Source organism: Pristiophorus japonicus, chromosome 20 (genome assembly GCF_044704955.1).
Source record: "Pristiophorus japonicus isolate sPriJap1 chromosome 20, sPriJap1.hap1, whole genome shotgun sequence".
NCBI classification, from domain to species: domain Eukaryota; kingdom Metazoa; phylum Chordata; class Chondrichthyes; family Pristiophoridae; genus Pristiophorus; species Pristiophorus japonicus.
The window spans coordinates 87,100,336-87,123,443 of record NC_091996.1 but is presented as its reverse complement, the minus strand read 5'-3'; the positions used below and the strand labels follow the sequence as shown (position 1 = coordinate 87,123,443).

General features: G+C 53.8%; 1 protein-coding gene across 1 annotated transcript in view; it reads right to left on the bottom strand.

The window, feature by feature from the left end:
* The window catches only part of LOC139232655 (ephrin type-B receptor 1-like), an 88,990-nt gene that overhangs the window by 29,460 nt on the left and 36,422 nt on the right, over positions 1-23,108 (bottom strand). The window contains 4 exon segments of the mRNA XM_070863111.1: positions 119-139; positions 142-450; positions 5,484-5,639; positions 18,120-18,792. Coding sequence (XP_070719212.1) covers positions 119-139; positions 142-450; positions 5,484-5,639; positions 18,120-18,792 — 1,159 coding nt within the window.

The window sequence follows — 23,108 nt, the reverse complement described above, 5'->3', positions numbered from 1 at the left end:
GGGAGAGAAAGAGAGGGAGGGAGGGAGGGAGAGAAAGAGAGGGAGGGAGGGAGGGGAGAGAAAGAGAGGGAGGCTGAAGAGAGAACGAGTGAGACACAAAGCCCTCCCCCCCACTCACCGTCCTGGCTGGTGGTGATGTGACGTGGGCGGAGTGGGGCCCGCGGGAGCTCTGGCTGGTCACCCCGTTGTGGGCCTGGACCTCGAAGATGTAGGCGGCGTGGGCCTGGAGCTGGCTGACCCTCACCTGCCGCTGCTGGAGCCCGGCCTGGCGCGGGGCGTACCGCACCCCGTCATCGCAGGGCGCGCAGGACCGGTGCCCGGTGCACCGCCGGCACACCACCGCGTAGCTCAGGTCCTCTCTGCCGCCGTCGTCCTGCGGCTCGTTCCACTCCAGGGTCACTGTGGTGTCGTTGACCCTCGACCTCAGGTCCCGAGGTTTCGAGGGGATGGCTGGGGCAAGCACAAAGGGCGAGGGTTTAAAGGTCAAGGGTCGGTAACCAACGGCAACACAGACAATGGCGATCCCCCGCCTGTAATGTATGCTTGTATGCTCCTGCGAACATGCTCACAGGTTTGTAGGGCTGTTGCCCATTATTTAAGGGGGCTGCTCCTCAAATTCTGGCTGCACTTCAGTCCCACACTCCTGATCTTTGGGCACCCTGTGCGGAGGGGAGCGGGCAGCTCGGAAGGCCTCCTCGTAGGGGCCTGGCCAAAGGGGCCATCAGCCGGTCCAGCCAGCAGGCGGTCGACGGAGTCATTCAGCCCGACTGTCTGCCTCTCTTTCGCGCGTACATCCGAGCCAGGGTGTCCCTGGAGATGGAGCACGCGGTGTCCACCGGTACGCTCGCGGCCTTCCGCGAGAGGTGGGCGCCGGAGGGACTGGAGTGCAACATCACTCCCGCGAAAAGCTTTTTAATTTAACTTGGCAAAGTTCCCAGTTGATTTAGAAATTTGTACGTTCTAATGCCCTTACTAAAAGGGGGCACTTGATTTAAAAGTTCTATCTAAAATAGTTGCAGAGCTGTTGAGTTGGGAGTGGCTTAGCCAGTCACGTGATGTTCACAAGACTCAATAAAACCCCGGCCAGTTGGGTCTCGGTCATCCAACGATGAGGTATGCAGTTGTGAGCCTGGTGGATGAACTGGTAATGTGTAGTGTGATTGTTAAACCTTTGTTAATAAACCAACTCGTTCGTAATAGCAATGTGTTGCTATGAATTCTTAAGCAAAGAACCCATGAAGCAAAAAATTACATCGCTTCCACCCCACACAGACCCAAACGAGCATATGGACACCAAATACCTCAAGGTGAGGGACATCAGTGCCGCGGAAGACAAGTAAAGCTCCTTCTACACTGTCCCATCAAACACTCCCAGGGCAGGTACAGCACGGGGTTAGATACAGAGTAAAGCTCCCTCTACACTGTCCCATCAAACACTCCCAGGGCAGGTACAGCACAGGGTTAGTTACAGAGTAAAGCTCCCTCTACACTGTCCCATCAAACACTCCCAGGGCAGGTACAGCACAGGGTTAGATACAGAGTAAAGCTCCCTCTACACTGTCCCATCAAACACTCCCAGGGCAGGTACAGCACAGGGTTAGTTACAGAGTAAAGCCTGTGCTCTTTGGCAGAGCTATCCATTTAGTCCCACTAACTGATCCTCTGTGGCAGGACTGTAGGGCACCGTGACTGATGGTTGACTATTCGACCAGGAGAGGTGAGGCCAGTCACTAGGTACTGGGTTCCTTTTGCTCAACGTCAGGTCACCCTGCGAGCCCATGTGAGTAGCGTGATTCAAACTGGGCGGAAAGACTTGCATTCCTCTAGCACCTACACGGCCTCTTTCCAGCCAATGAAGCACGTTTTGAAGATCTGGTCATTATCACATCGCTGTGTGTGGGAGCTTGCTGTGCGCAAATTGGCTGCCGCGTTTCCCACATTACAACAGTGAGCGCACTTCAAGAAAAATGTTTCATTGGCTGTGAGGCATTTTTGGACATCCTGAGCTGGTGAAAGGCGATATATAAGAACATAAGAAATAGGAGGAGTCGGCCATTCGGCCCCTCGAGCCTGCTCCGCCATTCAATACGATCATAGCTGATCTGATCATGGACTCAGCTCCACTTCCCTGCCCACTCCCCATAATCCCTTATTCCCTTATCGTTTAAGAAACTGTCTATCTCTGCTTTAAATATATTCAATGTCCCAGCTTCCACAGCTCTCTGAGGCAGCGAATTCCACAGATTTACAACCCTCTGAGAGAAGAAATTCCTCCTCATCTCAGTTTTAAATGGACGGCCCCTTATTCTGAGACCATGCCCCCTAGTTCTAGTCTCCCCCCATCAGTGGAAACATCCTCTCTGCATCCACCTTGTCGAGCCCCCTCATAATCTTATACCTCTCATTCTTCTGAACTCCAATGAGTAGAGGCCCAACATCCTCAACCTTTCCTCATAAGTCAACTCCCTCATCTCCAGAATCAACCGAGTGAACCTTCGCTGAATGCAAGTCTTTCTTTCTCAAGAGTGAAGGCACCTCATTAAGACTGTGGGGTTGAGCGGCATAGCTTACACTGCCCACTGGGATGGAGAGCTTCAAAAGCCAAGTCCGCCCCCAGGAGCGGGAGAGGGAGAGGGTTGGTGAGGGATAGGCGGAGGACAGATGCCAAGCGGTGTAGGTTACAGAGCTGACTGTACACCAAAAAAAAAAACACACACACTTAGGAGCAGCTGTAATCCTTTGCTAATCCCAGGCGTTTAGCCACATTACGAGGTGTTCAGACACCACGTCAGTGGCGAGCCGTTGATGTGGTTCGGCCTGTGTCTCCTCATCCTCCATCTGTTCCACCGACCAAACCTTTCCTTCTGGGCACTGCTCGAACTCTCCTCGTAGCTAACCCGAGAACGGTCTTTAAAATGTTACAGGGGTAGATGTAGAGACGATGTTTCTACTTACAGAACAATCAGGAGCAGGAGTCGGCCATTCGGCCCCTCGAGCCTGCTCCGCCATTCAATAAGATCAGGGCTGATCTGATCATGGACTCGGCTCCACTTCCCCGCCCGCTTCCCATAACCCTTCACCCCCCTATCGCTCAAATATCTGTCCATCTCCGCCTTAAATATATTCAATGTCCCAGCTTCCACAGCTCTCTGGGGCAGAGAATTCCACAGATTTACAACCCTCAGAGAAGAAATTCCTCTTCATCTCAGTTTTAAATGGGCGACCCCTTATTCTGAGACTATGTCCCCTAGTTTTAGTCTCCCCCATCAGTGGAAGCATCCTCTCTCTATCCACCTTGTCGAGCCCCCTCTTTATCTTGGCAGGCAGTGACTAGTGGGGTACCGCAAGGTTCTGTGCTGGGGCCCCAGCTGTTTACATTGTACATTAATGATTTGGACGAGGGGATTAAATGTAGTATCTCCAAATTTGCGGATGATACTAAGTTGGGTGGCAGTGTGAGCTGCGAGGAGGATGCTATGAGGCTGCAGAGTGACTTGGATAGGTTAGGTGAATGGGCAAATGCATGACAGATGAAGTATAATGTGGATAAATGTGAGGTTATCCACTTTGGTGGTAAAAACAGAGAGACAGACTATTATCTGAATGGTGACAGATTAGGAAAAGGGGAGGTGCAACGAGACCTGGGTGTCATGGTACATCAGTCATTGAAGGTTGGCATGCAGGTACAGCAGGCGGTTAAGAAAGCAAATGGCATGTTGGCCTTCATAGCGAGGGGATTTGAGTAGAGGGGCAGGGAGGTGTTGCTACAGTTGTACAGGGCCTTGGTGAGGCCACACCTGGAGTATTGTGTACAGTTTTGGTCTCCTAACTTGAGGAAGGACATTCTTGCTATTGAGGGAGTGCAGCGAAGGTTCACCAGACTGATTCCCGGGATGGCGGGACTGACATATCAAGAAAGACTGGATCAACTGGGCTTGTATTCACTGGAGTTCAGAAGAATGAGAGGGGATCTCATAGAAACGTTTAAAATTCTGACGGGTTGAGACAGGTTAGATGCAGGAAGAATGTTCCCAATGTTGGGGAAGTCCAGAACCAGGGGTCACAGTCTAAGGATAAGGGGTAAGCCATTTAGGACCGAGATGAGGAGAAACTTCTTCACCCAGAGAGTGGTGAACCTGTGGAATTCTCTACCACAGAAAGTTGTTGAGGCCAATTCACTAAATATATTCAAAAAGGAGTTAGATGTAGTCCTTACTACTCGTGGGATCGAGGGGTATGGCGAGAAAGCAGGAATGGGGTACTGAAGTTGCATGTTCAGCCATGAACTCATTGAATGGCGGTGCAGGCTCGAAGGGCCGAATTGCCTACTCCTGCACCTATTTTCTATGTTTCGATAAGATCACCTCTCATTCTTCTGAACTCCAATGAGTAGAAGCCCAACCTACTCAACCCATCTTCATAAGTCAACCCCTTCAGGTGTGTGTGTGCATGGGGGGGTTATAAGAACATAAGAAATAGGAGCAGGAATAGGCCATTCGGCCCCTCGAGCCTGCTCTGCCATTCAATAAGATCACAGCTGATCTGATCATGGACTCAGGTCCACTTCCCCGCCCGTTCCCCATAACCCCTTATCGGTTAAGAAACGGTCTATCTCCCTCTTAAATTTATTCAACGACCCAACTTCCACAGCTCTCAGGGGCCTCCAGAGGCATTTGTGCGGGATTCCAGAACTAGGGGCCATCAATATAAGACAGTCTCTAATAAATCCAATGGGGAATTCAGGAGAAACCTCTTTACCCAGAGAGCGGTGAGAATGTGGAACTCGCTGCCACAGGGAGGGGTTGAGGCGAATAGTATCGATGCATTTAAGGGGAGGCTGGATAAACACATGGGGGAGAAGGGAATAGGAGATGCTGACATGTGAGCTGTGACTCAGTGGATCGCACTCTCGCCTCCAAGTCAGAAGGTTATGAGTTCAAGTCCCACTCCAGGAACTTGAGCACACAAAATTCTGACAGGGCTCGACAGGGTAGATGCAGGGAGGATGTTTCCCCCGGGCTGGGGAGTCTAGAACCAGGGGTCACACAGTCTCAGGATAAGGGGGCGGCCATTTAGGACTGAGATGGAGGAGGAATTTCTTCACTCAGAGGGTGGTGAATCTTTGGAATTCTCTGCCCCAGAGGGCTGTGGAGGCTCAGTCGTTGAGTATATTCAAGACAAGAGATCGATAGATTTTTGGTTATTAAGGAAATCGAGGGATATGGGAACAGTGTAGGAAAATGGAGTTGAGGTCGAAGATCAGCCATGATCTTATTGAATGGCGGAGCAGGCTCGAGGGGCCGAATGGCCGAATGGCCTACACCCCCCCCTTCCCCGTTCCCAATTCTTATGTCCTGGTGCTCAGCGCCGGAGGTGGGGCCTGAACCGGCGGCCACCCAACTCGGGGGTTAAACACTGCCGTCGCCAAGCGCCCACGGCAACGGTTGCCGGCGGTCCCCGGCCGCGGCTGGAGATTGACTTACTGGTGCAGGGCATCTCGGGCTGGTCGTTGCTGGCTCGGTAGTGCCCCCTCTGGCAGCTGCAGGAGGTGGCGCCCTGCGAGGTCGCCTCACTGTTGCGCGGACACAGGCCACATGGCCTCTCGCCCTGGCTGGCCTTGAAATAGCCAGCTGGGCAGGCTGCCGACAGAAAACAAAAGCAAGTGTAAAGATAAACCTTTTAAAAATGTAATGTATATATATATTACGTGTTCAGCCCCAGTTTCGTCAGTATTCCATTACTTGCCGTGGGGCCCCTTAATCATCAGTCATCGACTGTCAGCCAGACAATATATACCAACGATGTCTCCGCAAGATCCTGAACATCCCCTGGGAGGACAGACGCACCAACGTTAGCGTCCTCGTCCTGGCCAACATCCCCAGCATCGAAGCACTGACCACACTCGACCAGCTCCGCTGGGCAGGCCACACTGTTCACATGCCCCGACACGAGACTCCCAAAGCAAGCGCTCTACTCGGATCTCCGACACGGCAAGCGAGCCCCAGGAAACGTTACAAGGACCACCCACAAAGCCTCCCAGATAAAGTGCGACATCCCCATCGACACCTGGGAGTCCCTGGCCAAAGACCAGTCCGCCCTAAGTGGAGGAAGTACATCCGGGAGGGCGCTGAGCACCTCGAGTCTCGTCGCCGAGAGCGTGCAGAAAACAAGCGCAGGCAGCGGAAGGAGCGTGCGGCAAACCTGTCCCATCCATCCTTTCCCTCAACCACTGTCTGTCCCACCTGTAACAGACACTGTAATTCCCGTATTGGACTGTTCGGTCACCTGAGAACTTTTAGAGTGGAAGCAAGTCTTCCTCGATTCCGAGGGACTGCCTAATGATGACATATACAATACATGTCTCCAAGGAGGGATGGATCACACCCGATACTGTCCCCTTCAGGGATTGAATGCTCAATCCCTTCCACAAACTCATACCTGGGGGACACATTCAGGGGTATGCAGAGAGAGAGCAAAGGACTCGGGAATAGAAAGACCGAGAGGCATCACGCCCAACACAAAATGGTGGGCGCACCACCGAACGCCCATAGCAAAACTTGCATTTATATAGCGCTGATCACAACCACAGGGCGTCCCAAAGCGCTTTACAGCCAATGAAGAACTTTTGGAGTGCAGTCACTGTTGTAATGTGGGAAATGCAGCAGCCAATTTGCGCACAGCAAGCTCCCACAAACAGCTACGTGATAATGACCCAGATCATCTGTTTTTGTGATGTTGATTGAGGGATAAATATTGGCCCCAGGACACCGGGGAGAACTCCCCCTGCTCTTCCTCGAAATAGTGGCCATCGGGTCTTTTATGTCTACCTTCTGACTCAGAGACGAGTGTGCTGCCGACTGAGCCACGGCTGAGACTCCTGCGTTACAAAGAGAGATTAGAGAAGCTGGCAGTCTTTTCATTCGAAGAGATCTGACAGCGTCAGCCGCGGCTCAGTGGGTAGCACCATCGCCTCGGAGTCAGAAGGTCGTGGGTTCGAGTCCCACTCCAGGGACTGAGCACAAAAATCCAGGCTGACACTCCCAGTGCAGTGCTGAGGGAGTGCCGCACTGTCGGAGGGGCAGTGCTGAGGGAGCGCCGCACAGTCGGAGGGGCAGTGCTGAGGGAGCGCCGCACTGTCGGAGGGGCAGTGCTGAGGGAGCGCCGCACTGTCGGAGGGGCAGTGCTGAGGGAGCGCCGCACAGTCGGAGGGGCAGTGCTGAGGGAGCGCCGCACTGTCGGAGGGGCAGTACTGAGGGAGCGCCACACTGTCGGAGGGGCAGTGCTGAGGGAGCGCCGCACAGTCGGAGGGGCAGTGCTGAGGGAGCGCCGCACTGTCGGAGGGGCAGTACTGAGGGAGCGCCGCACTGTCGGAGGGGCAGTACTGAGGGAGTGCCGCACAGTCGGAGGGGCAGTGCTGAGGGAGCGCCGCACTGTCGGAGGGGCAGTACTGAGGGAGCGCCGCACTGTTGGAGGGGCAGTGCTGAGGGAGCGCCGGAGGGGCGGTGCTGAGGGAGCGCCGGACTGTCGGGAGGGGCGGTGCTGAGGGAGCGCCGGACTGTCGGAGGGGCAGTACTGAGGGAGCGCCGCACTGTCGGAGGGGCAGTGCTGAGGGAGCGCCGCACTGTCGGAGGTGCCGTCTTTCGGATGAGACGTTAAACCGATATTTATCCCTCAATCAACGTAACAAAAAACAGATTATCTGGGTCATTATCACAGGTGCTATATAAATGCAAGCTCTCTCTTTTTATATGCTGCAGTCTCAACAGAAAAATAATTCCCATATCGTTCTCGACCTTCTAAACATGGCAGGTGACTGGAGGGCTGTGTTAACGCTGGGAGGGGAGGGAAGCAGGAACTGGAGCAAAAAGCACATGCAGCTATTATTGCCAACCACTGATAGCCCTTTATCAGGGAGACAGAAAGGGCTCGCTCCTTGAAACCACTCCAAATGGCAGCTTATGGCACCTTCCGGCATATCTCTTTCCCGTTCTACCCCGCCTCCCTCGTTCTCTACCCCCCACCCTCGCGTTCTCTCTGCACCCCCCTCGCGTTCTCTCTGCACCTTCCCTCGCGTTCTCTCCCCCCACCCCCCTCGCGTTCTCTCTGCACCCCCCTCGCGTTCTCTCTGCACCCCACCTCTCTCGTTCTCTCTCTCTCCCCACCCCCACCTCGTTCTCTCCCCCACTCCCCCTCCCCTCCCCTCCCCCCCTCTCGTTCTCTCCCTCTCGGGGTCTGGGTAGCAGAATGATCAGTAAACAAGCCCCCTCCCCCGCCCTTGCCCATCAGCCTTGCACTGATGGCTTTGTGAGCCAATCCTGAAAAGGCTTTATTTCCCTTTCCCCACCCCCATCCTCATCCTCTCTGAATAAAAAGCTCACACACACACACACACACACATATATACAACTGTCTGTCTGTCGATGACATCCCAGAAAGGAGAATGTGATGGGGGGTGGGGTTGTTTGGGGGAGGGCCCTCTTTAAAGTGGCAGGCGTAGAGGTGGCCTTTGGTGCCACAATTCTCACAGGAATGCAACTTTCCTTCGAAATAAAAAAAACCTTTACTTCGAAATCTGAGAGAGAAAAAAAAAATGCACACGCAACAGCCTCTGGGCCCAGAAGTCTCGCCCTTCCCTGTTGTCTGGGAGTTTTGCTCCTCCATTGACTAGGCCCGAGAGGGGCAGGCCCCTCCAATTCGGCATCAATCATTTCGCAGGTTGACCCAAATCTCTTTGTCCCCCCACCCCCCCCAACCCCCGGCCCCCATCGCCTCCCCTCCGCGGGAAATCGGTGGGGAGAGAGAGCGGGGGGGGGGGGGAGGATCTGGGAGTGGAATAAAATGTTTTTACCCCTTCTTTTGGGGGGAGGCCTGAGGTAACCCTGGAGGGGGCCTTTGCACGAGCCAATCAGCGCAACGACTCAGGCCACACCCCCCCCAACCCCCTCAGGCCACCCACGAGAAGCGGGGCTAATTGCCTCGTGCAAAGGCCCCAGGCTTCAAGGGGGGTAAGGTCGACAAGAACAGATTGAGTGAGCAAGCGGAGCCTCTGACCAACACCTCCCCGGATCGGCCTAGCGCCTCCGGTAGCTGGACAATTGATCTCCAGAACAAGACCCGGGAGAAAATTCAACAGGGCAGCTATAAAGAGAAACGGAGTGGTTTTCATCCACCACTCCCATTTATGGATCAGTTATAAAAATATTTGGAGAGAGGCCAAAGAAGCAACAACTTGTATTTATATAGCGCCTTTAACGTAGCAAAACTTCCCACGGCGCTTCACGGGAGAATTATGAGATAAAAAATTTGATACCGAGCCGCATACGTAGAAATTAGGGCAGGTGACCAAAAGCTTGGTCAAAGAGGTAGGTTTTAAGGAGTGTCTTGAAGGAGGAAAGAGAGGGAGAGGGGTTTTGGGAGGGAGTTCCAGAGCTTGGGGCCCAGGCAACAGAAGGCACGGCCACCGATGGTTGAGCGATTATAATCAGGGATGGTCAGGAGGGCAGAATTAAAAGAGCGCAGACATCTCGGAGTTGTGGGGCTGGAGGAGATTACAGAGATAGGGAGGGGGCGAGGGCCATGGAGGGATTTGTAAACTAGGATGAGACTTTTGAAATCGAGGCGTTGCTTAACCGGGAGCCAATGTAGGTCAGCGAGCACAGGGGATGATGGGTGAGCGGGACTCGGTGCGAGTTAGGACACGGGTCAGCGAGCACAGGGGGTGATGGGTGAGCGGGACTCGGTGCGAGTTAGGACACGGGGCAGCGAGCGCAGGGGGTGATGGGTGAGCGGGACTCGGTGCGAGTTAGGACACAGGGCAGCGAGCACAGAGGGTGATGGGTGAGCGTGACTCGGTGCGAGTTAGGACACGGGGCAGCGAGCACAGGGGGGCGATGGATGAGCGGGACTCGTTGCGGGTTATGACACGGGGGAGAGTAGGGATGGGCAATAAATGCCGGCCTTGCCAGCGATGCCCACATCCCATGAACAAATAAACCCCCTCCCCGTAAACTAGAGGTCATCCAAACTCGGCTGCCCCGTGTCCTAACTTGCACAAAGTCCCGCTCACCCATCAACCCCCTGTGCTCGCTGCCCCCGTGTCCTAACTCGCACCGAGTCCCACTCACCCATCACCCCCTGTGCTCACTGACCTATATTGGCTCCCGGTGAAGCAAGGCCTCAATTTCAAAATTCTCATCCTTGTTTGCAAATCCCTCCATGGGCCTCGCCCCTCCCCATCTCTGTAATCTCCTCCAACCCCACAACCTCCCCCCGAGATGTCTGCGCTCCTCTAATTCTGCTCTCCTGAGCATCCCTGATTATAATCGCTCCACCATCGGTGGCCGTGCCTTGTGTTGCCTGGGCCCCAAGCTCTGGAACTCCCTCCCTAAACCTCTCCACCTCTCTCTCCTCCTTCAAGACGCTCCTGAAAACTGACCTCTTTGACCAAGCTTTTGGTCACCTGCCCTAATTTCTTATGCGGCTCGGTGTCACATTTGTGTGTCTTATAACACCGCTGTGACGCACCTTGGGACGTTAAAAGCACTGTAGAAGTACAAGCTGTTGTTGTTGTTGATTGTGAGGTGGAGCATGGCGGCGAGGAAGATTGAGAAGAGGGTCGGGGCGATGATACAGCCCTGTTTGACCAACGGGTCCGTGCGTGGATTGGGTCTGTAATGGATCCGTTGATAAGGATCACGGCCTGCATGTCGTCCATGGACGTGGACCATGTACAGCAGACACCTCAAGTCGCTGGAGAAATACCACCAACGATGTCTCCGCAAGATCCTGCAAATCCCCTGGGAGGACAGACCCACTAATGTTAGCGTCCTCGACCAGGCCAACATCCCCAGCATCGAAGCACTGACCACACTCGACCAGCTCTGCTGGGCGGGCCACATTGTCCGCATGCCCGACACGGGACTCCCAAAGCAAGCGCTCTACTCGGAACTTCTAAATGGCAAGCGAGCCCCAGGTGGGCAGAGGAAACGTTACAAGGGACACCCTCAAAGCCTCCCTGATAAAGTGCAACATCCCCACCGATACCTGGGAGTCCCTGGCCAAAGATGAGTCCGCCCTAAGTGGAGGAAGTGCATCCGGGAGGGCGCTGAGCACCTCGAGTCTCGACGCCGAGAGCGTGCAGAAAGCAAGCGCAGGCAGCGGAAGGAGCGTGCGGCAAACCAGACTCCCCACCCACCCTTTCCCTCAACCACTGTCTGTCCCACCTGTGACAGAGACTGTAATTCCCGCATTGGACTGTTCAGTGGCATGAGAACTCACTTTTAGAGTGGAAGCGAGACTGCCTCGATTCCGAGGGACTGCCTCTGATGATGATGTTGTTGTATTCAACCACGGTGGGAGGAGGACCGAAATAAATGCCAAGTCGAATACTGACTGCAACACACACACACTCGCGTGTCTGCACGCACATTCCAGCAGAGATCACTGGATAGTGTTCAGAAGGGGAATAGCAATCAAAAGTGGACTTGACTTCCCCCAGGGAGGCATTCATGTACAACAAAAACACACACACACACACACACACACACACACACACACACACGCGAGCAGGGGCGAGTTCTCCCCGGTGTCCTGGGGCCAATATTTATCCCTCAATCAACATCACTAAAAAACAGATTATCTGGATCATTATCGCATTGCTGTGTGTGGGAGCTTGCTGTGCGCAAATTGGCTGCTGCGTTTCCCACATTACAACAGTGACTACACTCCAAAAGTACTTCATTGGCTGTGAAGGGCGTTGCGATGTCCTGAGGTTGGGAAAAGTGCTATATAAATGAAGTTTTTCTTCACGCACTCACACACACACGCACGCGCACACACGCGCACACATACGCGCACACACGCGCACACACACGCGCACACATACGCGCACACACGCGCTTCCCAACGTGGCCGTTGCTCAGCATTTTTACTGGCCTCGGGTTCAATACCGTCAACCAACGGGCTTCCAATGGCAGCCCGATGTGGTCGGCTGGTCCTTACGGGTTGCTTGCCAGCAGCGGTGGATTCAGGAGCCTTCCCTCATTCCCAACGGATCACGGGAGATCATCCTTCCGCAGGAGATGGGAGCGGGAACTTTTTCAACACCAGCGGGACCTTGGGGGTTGGGGGGGGGGGGGGGGGGCGGTTTAACCCAAGTGGAAACCCACTCTCTATGTTGACCCTATCGAAACGCTTCACAATCATAAAATATCCGCCGTAGCTCAGTGGGCAGCACCCTCGCCTCCGAGTCAGAAGGTCGTGGGTTCAAGTCCAGCACAAAAATCTAGGCTGACACTTCTAGTGCAGTGCCGAGGGAGCGCCGCACTGTCGGAGGGGCGGTACCGAGGGAGCGCCGCACTGTCGGAGGGGCGGTACCGAGGGAGCGCCGCACTGTCGGAGGGGCGGTACCGAGGGAGCGCCGCACTGTCGGAGGGGCGGTACCGAGGGAGCGCCGCACTGTCGGAGGGGCGGTACCGAGGGAGCGCCGCACTGTCGGAGGGGCGGTACCGAGGGAGCGCCGCACTGTCGGAGGGGCGGTACCGAGGGAGCGCCGCACTGTCGGAGGGGCGGTACCGAGGGAGCGCCGCACTGTCGGAGGGGCGGTACCGAGGGAGCGCCGCACTGTCGGAGAGGCGGTACCGAGGGAGCGCCGCACTGTCGGAGGGGCGGTACCGAGGGAGCGCCGCACTGTCGGAGGGGCGGTACCGAGGCAGCGCCGCACTGTCGGAGGGGCAGTACCGAGGGAGCGCCGCACTGTCGGAGGGGCAGTACCGAGGGAGCGCCGCACTGTCGGAGGGGCAGTACCGAGGGAGCGCCGCACTGTCGGAGGGGCAGTACCGAGGGAGCGCCACACTGTCGGAGGGGCGGTCTTTCGGATGAGACGTTAAACAGAGGCTCCCGTCTGTCCTCACGGCCACTATTTCGAAGAAGAGCAGAGGGAGGTATTCTGGGACCAATATTTATCCCTCAATCAATCACAAAAAACAGATTAAATGGGTCATTGTCACATTGCTGTGTGTGGGAGCTTTATGTGCGCAAATTGCCCGCCGTGTTTCCCACATTACAACAGTGACCACACTCCAAAAGTCCAGTGGTCATGAAAGGCGCTATATAAATGCAAGTCTTTCTTTCATTCCGAGATCTCCAGATTGCGATCGCCTCAGGTCTGGTATCACCCCTTGTTAATCTTGTTTTTCTTCCACGCCTGTTCCAGGTGTCTTGATATCCGTCTAATAATCGGGAATGGAGTACACTTTTTTTTGTGTTCCTTCCTCCCCCTCGGGCTAACCCCTGCTCTCCCGACAGTGCTGACTCAGGCTGGGTACGGTTCGAAGCCCCTTGGTGCTCTGCCAAAATGGCTACTCATTGTCTGTCAACCCAGACAGCCGGTGATGACAGGGTGCGCGGCTGCAAAAAAACTGGATCGCAGTCAAGCCCAATCCTGCCCGTGGCCTCCTGCATAAACCCTCTTGTTTTCCAGCTGTTGTCAATGGGTAGTAATCATCAGCTCGAGCACCCGCTGCTTTACACTTCGTTGAGGAAGAGAGTGTTCGAAGACCAGGCCCTCAAATCTGCCACCAAGCTCATAGTCTAATGATACCCGCCCTCCTGTATGGCTCAGAGACATGGACCATGTACAGTAGACACCTCAGGTCGCTGGAGAAATACCACCGACGATGTCTCCGCAAGATCCTGCAAATCCCCTGGGAGGACAGACGCACCAACGTTAGCGTCCTCAACCAGGCCAACATCCCCAGCATCGAAGCACTGACCACACTCGACCAGCTCCGCTGGACGGGCCACATCGAGATTCCCAAAGCAAGCGCTCTACTCGGAACTCCGACACGGCAAGCGAGCCCCAGGCGGGCAGAGGAAACGTTACAAGGACACCCTCAAAGCCTCCCTGATAAAGTGCAACATCCCCACCGACACCTGGGAGTCCCTGGGCCAAAGACCAGTCCGCCCTAAGTGGAGGAAGTGCATCCGGGAGGGCGCTGAGCATCTCGAGTCTCGTCGCCGAGAGCATGCAGATAACAAGCGCAGGCAGCGGAAGGAGCGTGCGGCAAACCAGTCCCACCCACCCTTTCCCTCAACCACTGTCTGTCCCACCTGTGACAGGGACTGTGGTTGTTGTACTGGACTGTTCAGCCACCTAAGGACTCATTCTAAGAGTGGCAGCAGGTCTTCCTCGATTCCGAGGGACTGCCTATGATGATGATGGTCATCTGTCCTAATGTGTCCCAAGTGGCTTGTGTCAGGGGAAACAAAAACGACCATGAAAGCAATTGCATTGTCTTAAAAGCCAAACTGATTGAGTGGACCTGCCCCTACCCCAATCCCCTCCTACCCGCGACTTCAGTCACACAATATTAACCCCCTCTGAAGAGCATGAGCGATGAATATATCGCCGCCCAAGTCCCACGAACAAAGGCCTATTAAATGACTTGAATCTAGTCCCACCACTATTTCAGGCAGTGCATGTTGGCCTTCTTGGCGAGAGGATTTGAGTATCGGAGCAGGGAGGTCTTACTGCAGTTGTAAAGGGCCTCGGTGAGACCACACCTTGAATATTGTGTACAGTTTTGGTCTCCTAATCTGAGGAAGGACATTCTTGCTATTGAGGGAGTGCAGCGAAGGTTCACCAGACTGATTTCCGGGATGGCAGGACTGACATATGAAGAAAGACTGGATCGACTAGGCTTATATTGATTGGAATTTAGAAGAATGAGAGGGGATCTCATAGAAACATATAAAATTCTGACGGGATTGGACAGGTTAGATGCAGGAAGAACGCTCCCGATGTTGGGGAAGTCCAGAACCAGGGGTCACAGTCTAAGGATAAGGGATAAGCCATTTAGGACCGAGATGAGGAGAAACTTCTTCACTCAGAGAATTGTGAGCCTGTGGAATTCTCTACCACAGAAAGTTGTTGAGGTCAGTTCTTTAGATATATTCAAAAGGGAGTTAGATGTGGCCCTAATGGCTAAAGGGGTCAAGGGGTATGGAGAGAAAGCAGGAATGGGGTACTGAAGTTGCATGATCAGCCATGATCATATTGAATGGTGGTGCAGGCTCGAAGGGCCGAATGGCCTACTCCTGCACCTATTTTCTATGTTTCTATGTTCCAGAACGTAATAACTTGCTGCAGTAAAAAAAATTCTCGTCTTAAAACTCCCCTTAACTTCCTCTGCTCGAAGGAGAATAAATCCAGCATCTTGTGTCTCCACATTAACTGAAGTCCCTTGTATCATTCTTTTAAACCTCCTCTGCACCCTCTCCAAAGCCTCTCCACCATCGACAAGGCCCAAGTCAGGAGTGTGATGGAGCACTCTCCACTTGCCTGGATGAGTGCAGCTCCAACAACACTCGAGAAGCTCGACACCATCCAGGACCAAGCTGCCCGCTCGATGGGCACGCTACCCACCACCTTCAACATTCACTCCCTCCACCACCAGCGCCCCCTGGCTGCAGTGTGCACCATCGACAAGATGCACTGCAGCAACTGGCCAAGGCTTCTTCGGCAGCACCTCCCAAACCCGCGACCTCCAACCCCTAGAAGGACAAGGGCAGCAGGTGCATGGGAACACCACCACCTCCACGTTCCCCTCCCAGTCACACACCGTCCCGACTTGGAAATATATCGGCCGTTCCTTCATCGTCGCCGGGTCACAATCCTGGAACTCCCTCCCTAACAGCACTGTGTGGGAGCACCTTCACCACACGGGACTGCAGCGGTTCAAGGCGGCGGCTCACCACCACCTTCTCAAGGGGCAATTAGGGATGGGCAATAAATGCCGGCCTTGCCAGCGACGCCCACATCCCATGAGCGAATACTTTTTTAAAAACACAATTTTGGGAGCACCGACACCACACACGCTGGAGCAGGGAGGAGGCCCACGGCCTACGTTCCCTGTTGGCTCACCGGCTTTTAAATGGTAAAAAAAACCGCGCCCGCACGCTATTGTGAACGGGCTGCGCAGATCCTCAAAGGAGGCACGCAATAAATCCCGGCCTTGCCAGTGACACCCACATCCTCGGGATGCATTTTTTTTTTAAATCCTTCCTAAAGTGTGATACATACATTTGGACACAACACTCCAGCGGATTTCAAACCAGCCACTTATCAAGGTTTGAATGTGTGAAATAATGCTGATTGAAGCATTCAATTGCTCTGTTCCCACCTTTGTCATTCTCCCACTCCCCCGTTCGCCCACTCCCAAATTCTCTCTGTCTCCTTCGCCACTGATTGAAAACGGGCTTATGAGTACCAGCTCGAAGCAAGCGGTGTCATCTGGATGAGAGCAGCCTTTGATATGCATATCGTCCTCTCAGAATGACTCTTTGATGAATTATGCAAGGACAGCTTCTGCGGGAGGTAGCTTGGGAGCAGGAGTGGAGCCAGTTAACTGCGAACGATCTTAAAGCAGGTACATGCGTCGTGTGGGATGGGCATCTCTCTGCATTAGCAAACCTGCCCCTCAACACTGAAGCACAAACGAGGGAACACACGTTTACATAACCACCTCTGACATCCTCAGGACACGGCAAAGTACATCACAGCCAATGAATTTCTTTTGAAGTGTACACAGCAGTTATTGTCCGCACACACGGCAGTGGGACGACCAGTGGTGTCGCTTGAAAGAAAGACGTGCATTTCTATAGCGCCTTTCACCACCACCGATTGTTCCCAAACATGCGTTTACAGCCAATTAAATACTTTTTGGAGTGTAGTCACCGTTGTAATGTGGGAAACGCAGCAGCCAACTTGTGCACAGCAAGCTCCCACAAACAGCAATGTGATCATGACCCAGATAATCTGTTTTTGTTATGTTGGTTGAGGGATAAATATTGGCCCCAGGACACCGGGGATAACTTCCCTGCTCTTCTTCGAAATAGCGCCATGGGATCTTTTACGTCCACCTGAGAGAGCAGACGGGCCCTCGGTTTGACGTCTCATGTGAAAGACGGCACCTCCGACAGTGCGGCACTCCCTCAGCACTGCCCCTCCGACAGTGCAGCGCGCTCCCTCAGCACTGCCCCTCCGACAGTGCGGCGCGCTCCCTCAGCACTGCCCCTCCGACAGTGCGGCGCTCCCTCAGCACCGCCCCTCCGACAGTGCGGCGCTCCCTCAGCACCGCCCTTCCGACAGTGCGGCGCTCCCTCAGCACCGCCCCTCCGACACTCCCTCAGCACCACCCCTCCGACACTCCCTCAGCACCGCCCCTCCGACACTCCCTCCGACACTCCCTCAGCACCGCCCCTCCGACACTCCCTCAGCACCGCCGCGCTCCTCCAGCACTGCACTGGGAGTGTCAGCCTGGATTTATGTGCTCAAATCCCTGGAGTGGGACTCGAACCCACAACCTTCTGACTCGGAGGCAAAACTGAGGAGAGACGGTACATTCCACATTGGGCCAGCGAAGACTCTCCCTCAATGAGTTTATTGCAATCTTCCTCACCGTCCCCCTCCTCCAAATCATTGCCCATCCCTCTCCTCTAATCAATCCCCTCCACCCCCTCCTCACTGCCCCCCTACTCCAACTCACCATTACCCCCCTCACCGTCCCCATCACCTCATCCCCTCCCCGCCACTCTCACTTCTCCCTCCTCCTTTTCACCTCCTCCCCATCCCTGCCTGCTCCCTCCCCTCCTTCTCCCTCCCCTCCCTTCTCACTGCCCCCCCTAACATCCCCATCTCCTCCTCCCCCCTCCTCTCAGTCCCCTCACCTTCACCCCCCCACCGCCCACCCCTTGCTTCCCTCGCCTCACCATACTCTCCCCTTCCCTCCTCCACTTCCCCCTCCTCTGTAAACAAAAAGACACTCGGTATTTTGGGATTGGCAGTGGGCGGGGCGAAGGTCAACCCTCCAATCAGCTGGCTCCTCACCAGCAGCCATGACACCAGGAAGCGCGAGACTCAAGAGAAGCCGATAGATGCATTCCCCCTCCCCCCACCATCTCCCTCCCCTCCCCTCCCCTCTCCCTCTCCCTCTCCCTCTCCCCTCCTCCTCCTCCTCCTCCTCCTCCTCCTCCTCCCATTCCCCCCTCCCGCCCCCCCATTCCCCTCCCTCACCCTCCTCCCCCCCCCCCCCACCTCCATTCCCCCTTCTCCTCCTCACCTGGGCACACGGTGTCCTTCTCGGCCGGCTGGTAGCCGGGGCCGCAGGTGCACTTGCCGACCGGCACGATCCACTCGCCGTCGCCGTTGCAGTAGAGCTTGAGGGGGATGGAGACCTCCACGGCGTTGGGGATGCAGGCACCCGGGGCGATGACCAGCGAGGTGGGCTCGGCCCCCGTCACCGTCTCGGGGAAGGAGGCAAAGCTGGCCACCATGGCCGGGCACTTCTTGAAGAAGACGCGGACGGACAAGAGGGCCATGCAGGCACCCTGGTCCTGGAAGGCCAGGTAGAAGCCATTGCCACGGAGGGGGCCCAGGTTGAGGATCTTGGTGTTGGCCCGTCCCACCTTCTTGTTGGGGAAGACCGAGTCGGCCGCCACCGTGTCCACCTTGATGTACGGGTTCTCCATCCAGGCCGGCGAGCCCTGGGTGGCTGAATCAGAGGCCGACTCATAGTAGTAGAGGTTGAATGTCTCCTTGCAGGAGCCGGGCACATTGGGGATGGATGAACAGTCCCGCATGGTGAATTTCAGCTCCACGTACACCCGCTGGGCGCCGCGCCTCGGCACATAGGTGGTGCGAAGCCAGTTGTTCTGGTTGGGCGAATAAATGTTGCAGATCTCATAAGTCCGCACCGTGTTCATCTCGTCGTCGCTCCCGCTCACCTCTTCCCACTGGGGTGGGGGGACACACACAAAGAGCAGGCCCGTCATACATTGCGAGGGAAGCAAACCGTCTCTGATCTCTGGGACCTCCTCCCCTTCCTCAACTCTCCCGAGATCTCTATCTCCTCCAGCTATACAACCCGAGATCTCTATCTCTTCCAGCTGTACAACCCTCCGAGATCTCTGTATCTCCTCCTCTTCCTCGACTCTCCCGAGAGCTCTGGGACCTCCTCCAGCCCCTACAACCCTACCAAATCTCCAGGACCTCCTCCTCTTCCTCAACTCTCCCGCAATCTCTGGGACCTCCTCCAGCCCCTACAACCCCCCCTCCCAGATCGCCAGGAAGTCCTCCTGTTCCTCAACCCTCCCGAGATCACTGGGACCTCCTCCAGCCCCTTCAACCCCCCTCCCAGATCTCCAGGAAGTCCTCCTGTTCCTCAACCCTCCCGAGATCTCTGCAATCATCCAGCTCCTACAACCCTCCAAGATCTCTGCATCTCCTCCTGCTCCTCAACTCCAAGATTTCTGTATCTCCTCCTACCCTACAACCCTCAGATTTCTATCTCCTCCAGCCCCTACAACCATCAAGGAAGAAAGCTGAAATATGGTGTTGAGATAGAGGATCAGCCATGATCATATGAATGGCGGTGCGGGCTCGAAGGGCCGAATGGCCTACTCCTGCATCTATTTTCTTTGTTTCTATGACCTGGAACGTGCTGCTAAAAGGGCGGTGGGAGCAGATTCAATAATGACTTTCAAAAGGGGAACTGGTTAAACACTTCAAAAAGGAAAACATTTTGCAGAGCTACGGGGAAAGAGCCGGGGTGGGGGGAGTGGGACTATTTGGATCGCTCTTTGAGAGCTGGCTTAGGCACGATGGGCCAAATGGCTTTCTCCGGTGCTGTAACATTCCATGAATTACGTAACACAGAGCGAGCAGATAAATCACAAATGACTTTTGACGGTGCAGCTTGCAAGATAACGTCTTATCAGGCATTGGAAAAATAGAAAAACTAATTACACTTTGAAGGGCAGGCACTTAAAGCAAAGGCGTCAATAGCAAGATCCTGGTGGGATAACTAGCCAAACACAGAGTATTGCCACGGTGCAAGATTAGACGCCAGAAGGCTACATAAAAGGCGGAGGTGTATCGAGTCGATCGGGAGATTATAAGCCCAATGCAAGTGTTAAATGACTCTCCATAAAGCATTTGTCAAATGCACTGGAGCAGCGGAGTGAAGGGTTATGGGGAGTGGGCGGGAAACATAGATACATAGAAAATAGGTGCAGGAGTAGGCCATTTGGTCCTTCGAGCCTGCACCGCCATTCAATGAGATCATGGCTGATCATTCATCTCAGTACCCCATTCCTGCTTTCTCGCCGTACCCCTTGATCCCTTTAGCCGTAAGGGCCACATCTAACTCCTTTTTGAATATATCCAATGAACTGGCCTCAACAACTCTCTGCGGTAGGGAATTCCACAGGTTCACAACTCTGAGCGAAGAAGTTTCTCCTCATCTCAGTCCTAAATGGGATGTGGAGCTGAGGCCAAGATCAGATCAGCCATGATCTCATTGAATGGCGGAGCAGGCTCGAGGGGCCGAATGGCCTGCTCCTGCTCCTATTTCTTGTGTTCTTAACCAGTGTTGGCCTTAACATCTTTAAACCTGCAAGGGGAAGGAGGGGCTTAAAGGACAGGGAGAACTAAACTGATTCGAACTCTCTTTCTTTCTGTATCGTAGTGATATCATTGTTTGGCTTTTGCTGGTTAAGTGAGTCGAAAAATGTAATTTTTAAGCCTCGCAGCATTGTTGATCAGAACGCAGGCGAGTCAGAGATAGTCTTTAGTCGATAAGATATGGAGCAACGGCCAAACGAACTGCCTGTATACTCTAACCATCAAAGATAAACACTTGCCTGAGAAAGTTAGGGAGGGACTGCTCCTGGGCCTGGCCAAGGAGGCCATTAATCAGTCCGGGCAGCGGGCAGTCGAGGGGGCCGTTCAGCCCAACTGCCTGCCTCTCTTCCGCGGTTACGGGCGCCCCTGGAGACGGAGCACGCAGTGTCCACCGGTACACTCGCGGCCTTCCGCGAGAGGTGGGCGCCGGAGGGACTGGAGTGCACCATCACCCCCGGCAACCAAATTTTAATTTGAAGTGTTTAGTGTTAAAAGTTCAATTTGTCGGTTAATAAGGGGGGGGGGGGGGCACTTGACTTATAGTTTCAACTTAAAATAGTTGTGGGCAATAACTAGGACTGGAGAACTTTAGCGATGAGGAAAGATTGGATAGGCTGGACCTATTCAGTTTTCTTTGGAACTGAGGAGGCTGAGGGGAGACCTTATTGAGATGCATAAAAAGGGGGCAGACAAAAGGCAGGTAACTATAGGCCGGTTAGTTTAAATCTAGTGGGGAAAATGCTTGAAACTATCATTAAGGAAGAAATAGCGGGACATCTAGATAGGAATAGTGCAATCAAGCAGACGCAGCATGGATTCATGAAGGGGAAATCATGTTTAACTAATTTACTGGAATTCTTGGAGGATATAACGAGCATGGTGGATAGAGGTGTACCGATGGATGTGGTGTATTTAGATTTTCAAAAGGCATTCGATAAGGTGCCACACAAAAGGTTACTGCAGAAGATAAAGGTACGCGGAGTCAGAGGAAATGTATTCGCATGGATCGAGAATTGGCTGGCGAACAGAAAGCAGAGTCGGGATAAATTGGTCCTTTTCAGGTTGGAAATCGGTGGTTAGTGGTGTGCCACAGGGATCAGTGCTGGGACCACAACTGTTTACAATAGATATAGATGACCTGGAAGAGGGGACAGAGTGTAGTGTAACAAAATTTGCAGATGACACAAAGATTAGTGGGAAAGCGGATTGTGTAGAGGACACAGAGAGGCTGCAAAGAGATTTAGATAGGTTAAGCGAATGGGCTAAGGTTTGTCAGATGGAATACAATGTCGGAAAGTGTGAGGTCATCCACCTTGGGAAAAAAAAACAGTAAAAGGGAATATTATTTGAATGGGGAGAAATTACAACATGCTGAGGTGCAGAGGGACCTGGGGGTCCTTGTGCATGAATCCCAAAAAGTTAGTTTGCAGGTGCAGCAGGTAATCAGGAAGGCGAATGGAATGTTGGCCTTCATTGCGAGAGGGATGGAGTACAAAAGCAGGGAGATCCTTCTGCAACTGTATAGGGTATTAGTGAGGCTGCACCTGGGGGTACAGAGACGATTCACTAGGCTGATTCCGGAGATGAGGGGGTTACCTTATGATGATAGATTGAGTAGACTGGGTCTTTACTCGTTGGAGTTCAGAAGGATGAGGGGTGATCTTATAGAAACATTTAAAATAATGAAAGGGATGGACAAGATAGAGGCAGAGAGGTTGTTTCCACTGGTCAGGGAGACTAGAACTAGGGGGCACAGCCTCAAAATACGGGGGAGCCAATTTAAAACCGAGTTGAGAAGAAATTTCTTCTCCCAGAGGGTTGTGAATCTGTGGAATTCTCTGCCCAAGGAAGCAGTTGAGGCTAGCTCATTGAATGTATTCAAGTCACAGATAGATAGATTTTTAACCAATAAGGGAATTAAGGGTTATGGGGAGCGGGCGGGTAAGTGGAGCTGAGTCCACGGCCAGATCAGCCATGATCTTTTTGAATGGCGGAGCAGGCTCGAGGGGCTAGATGGCCTACTCCTGTTCCTAATTCTTATGTTCTTATGAGGGGCCTGGATAGAGTGGATAGGACGGACCTATTTCCCTTAGCAGAGGGGTCAACAACCAGGGAGCATAGATTTAAAGTAATTGAGGGGAGGTTCAGAGGGGATTTGAGGGGAAATTCCTTCACCCAGAGGGTGGTGGGGGTCTGGAACTCATTGCCTGAAAGGGTGGTAGAGGCAGAAACCCTCACCACATTTAAAAAGTACTTGGATGTGCGCCTGAAGTGCCGTAACCTGCAGGGCTACGGACCGAGAGCTGGAAAGTGGGATTAGGCCGGGTGGCTCTTTGTCGGCCGGCACGGACACGATGGGCCGAATGGCCTCCTTCCGTGCTGTAAATTTCTACGAACCCGTTAAAACAAAAGATAGTGAAGGGACATGTGACAGGGCTTAGTAAACGTAGAAACATGTGAATTCCTACATAGCAGGGTAGAAAAAAAGTTTTAAAAAGTAGGTGTTAGAATGTGCATTTATATCACAGCTTTCACAACATCAGGACGTCCAAAAGCGCTTTACAATGAACTACTTTTGAACCACAGCCACTGTTGTAATGTAGGAAACACAACAGCCAATTTGCGCACAGCAAGCTCCCACAAACAG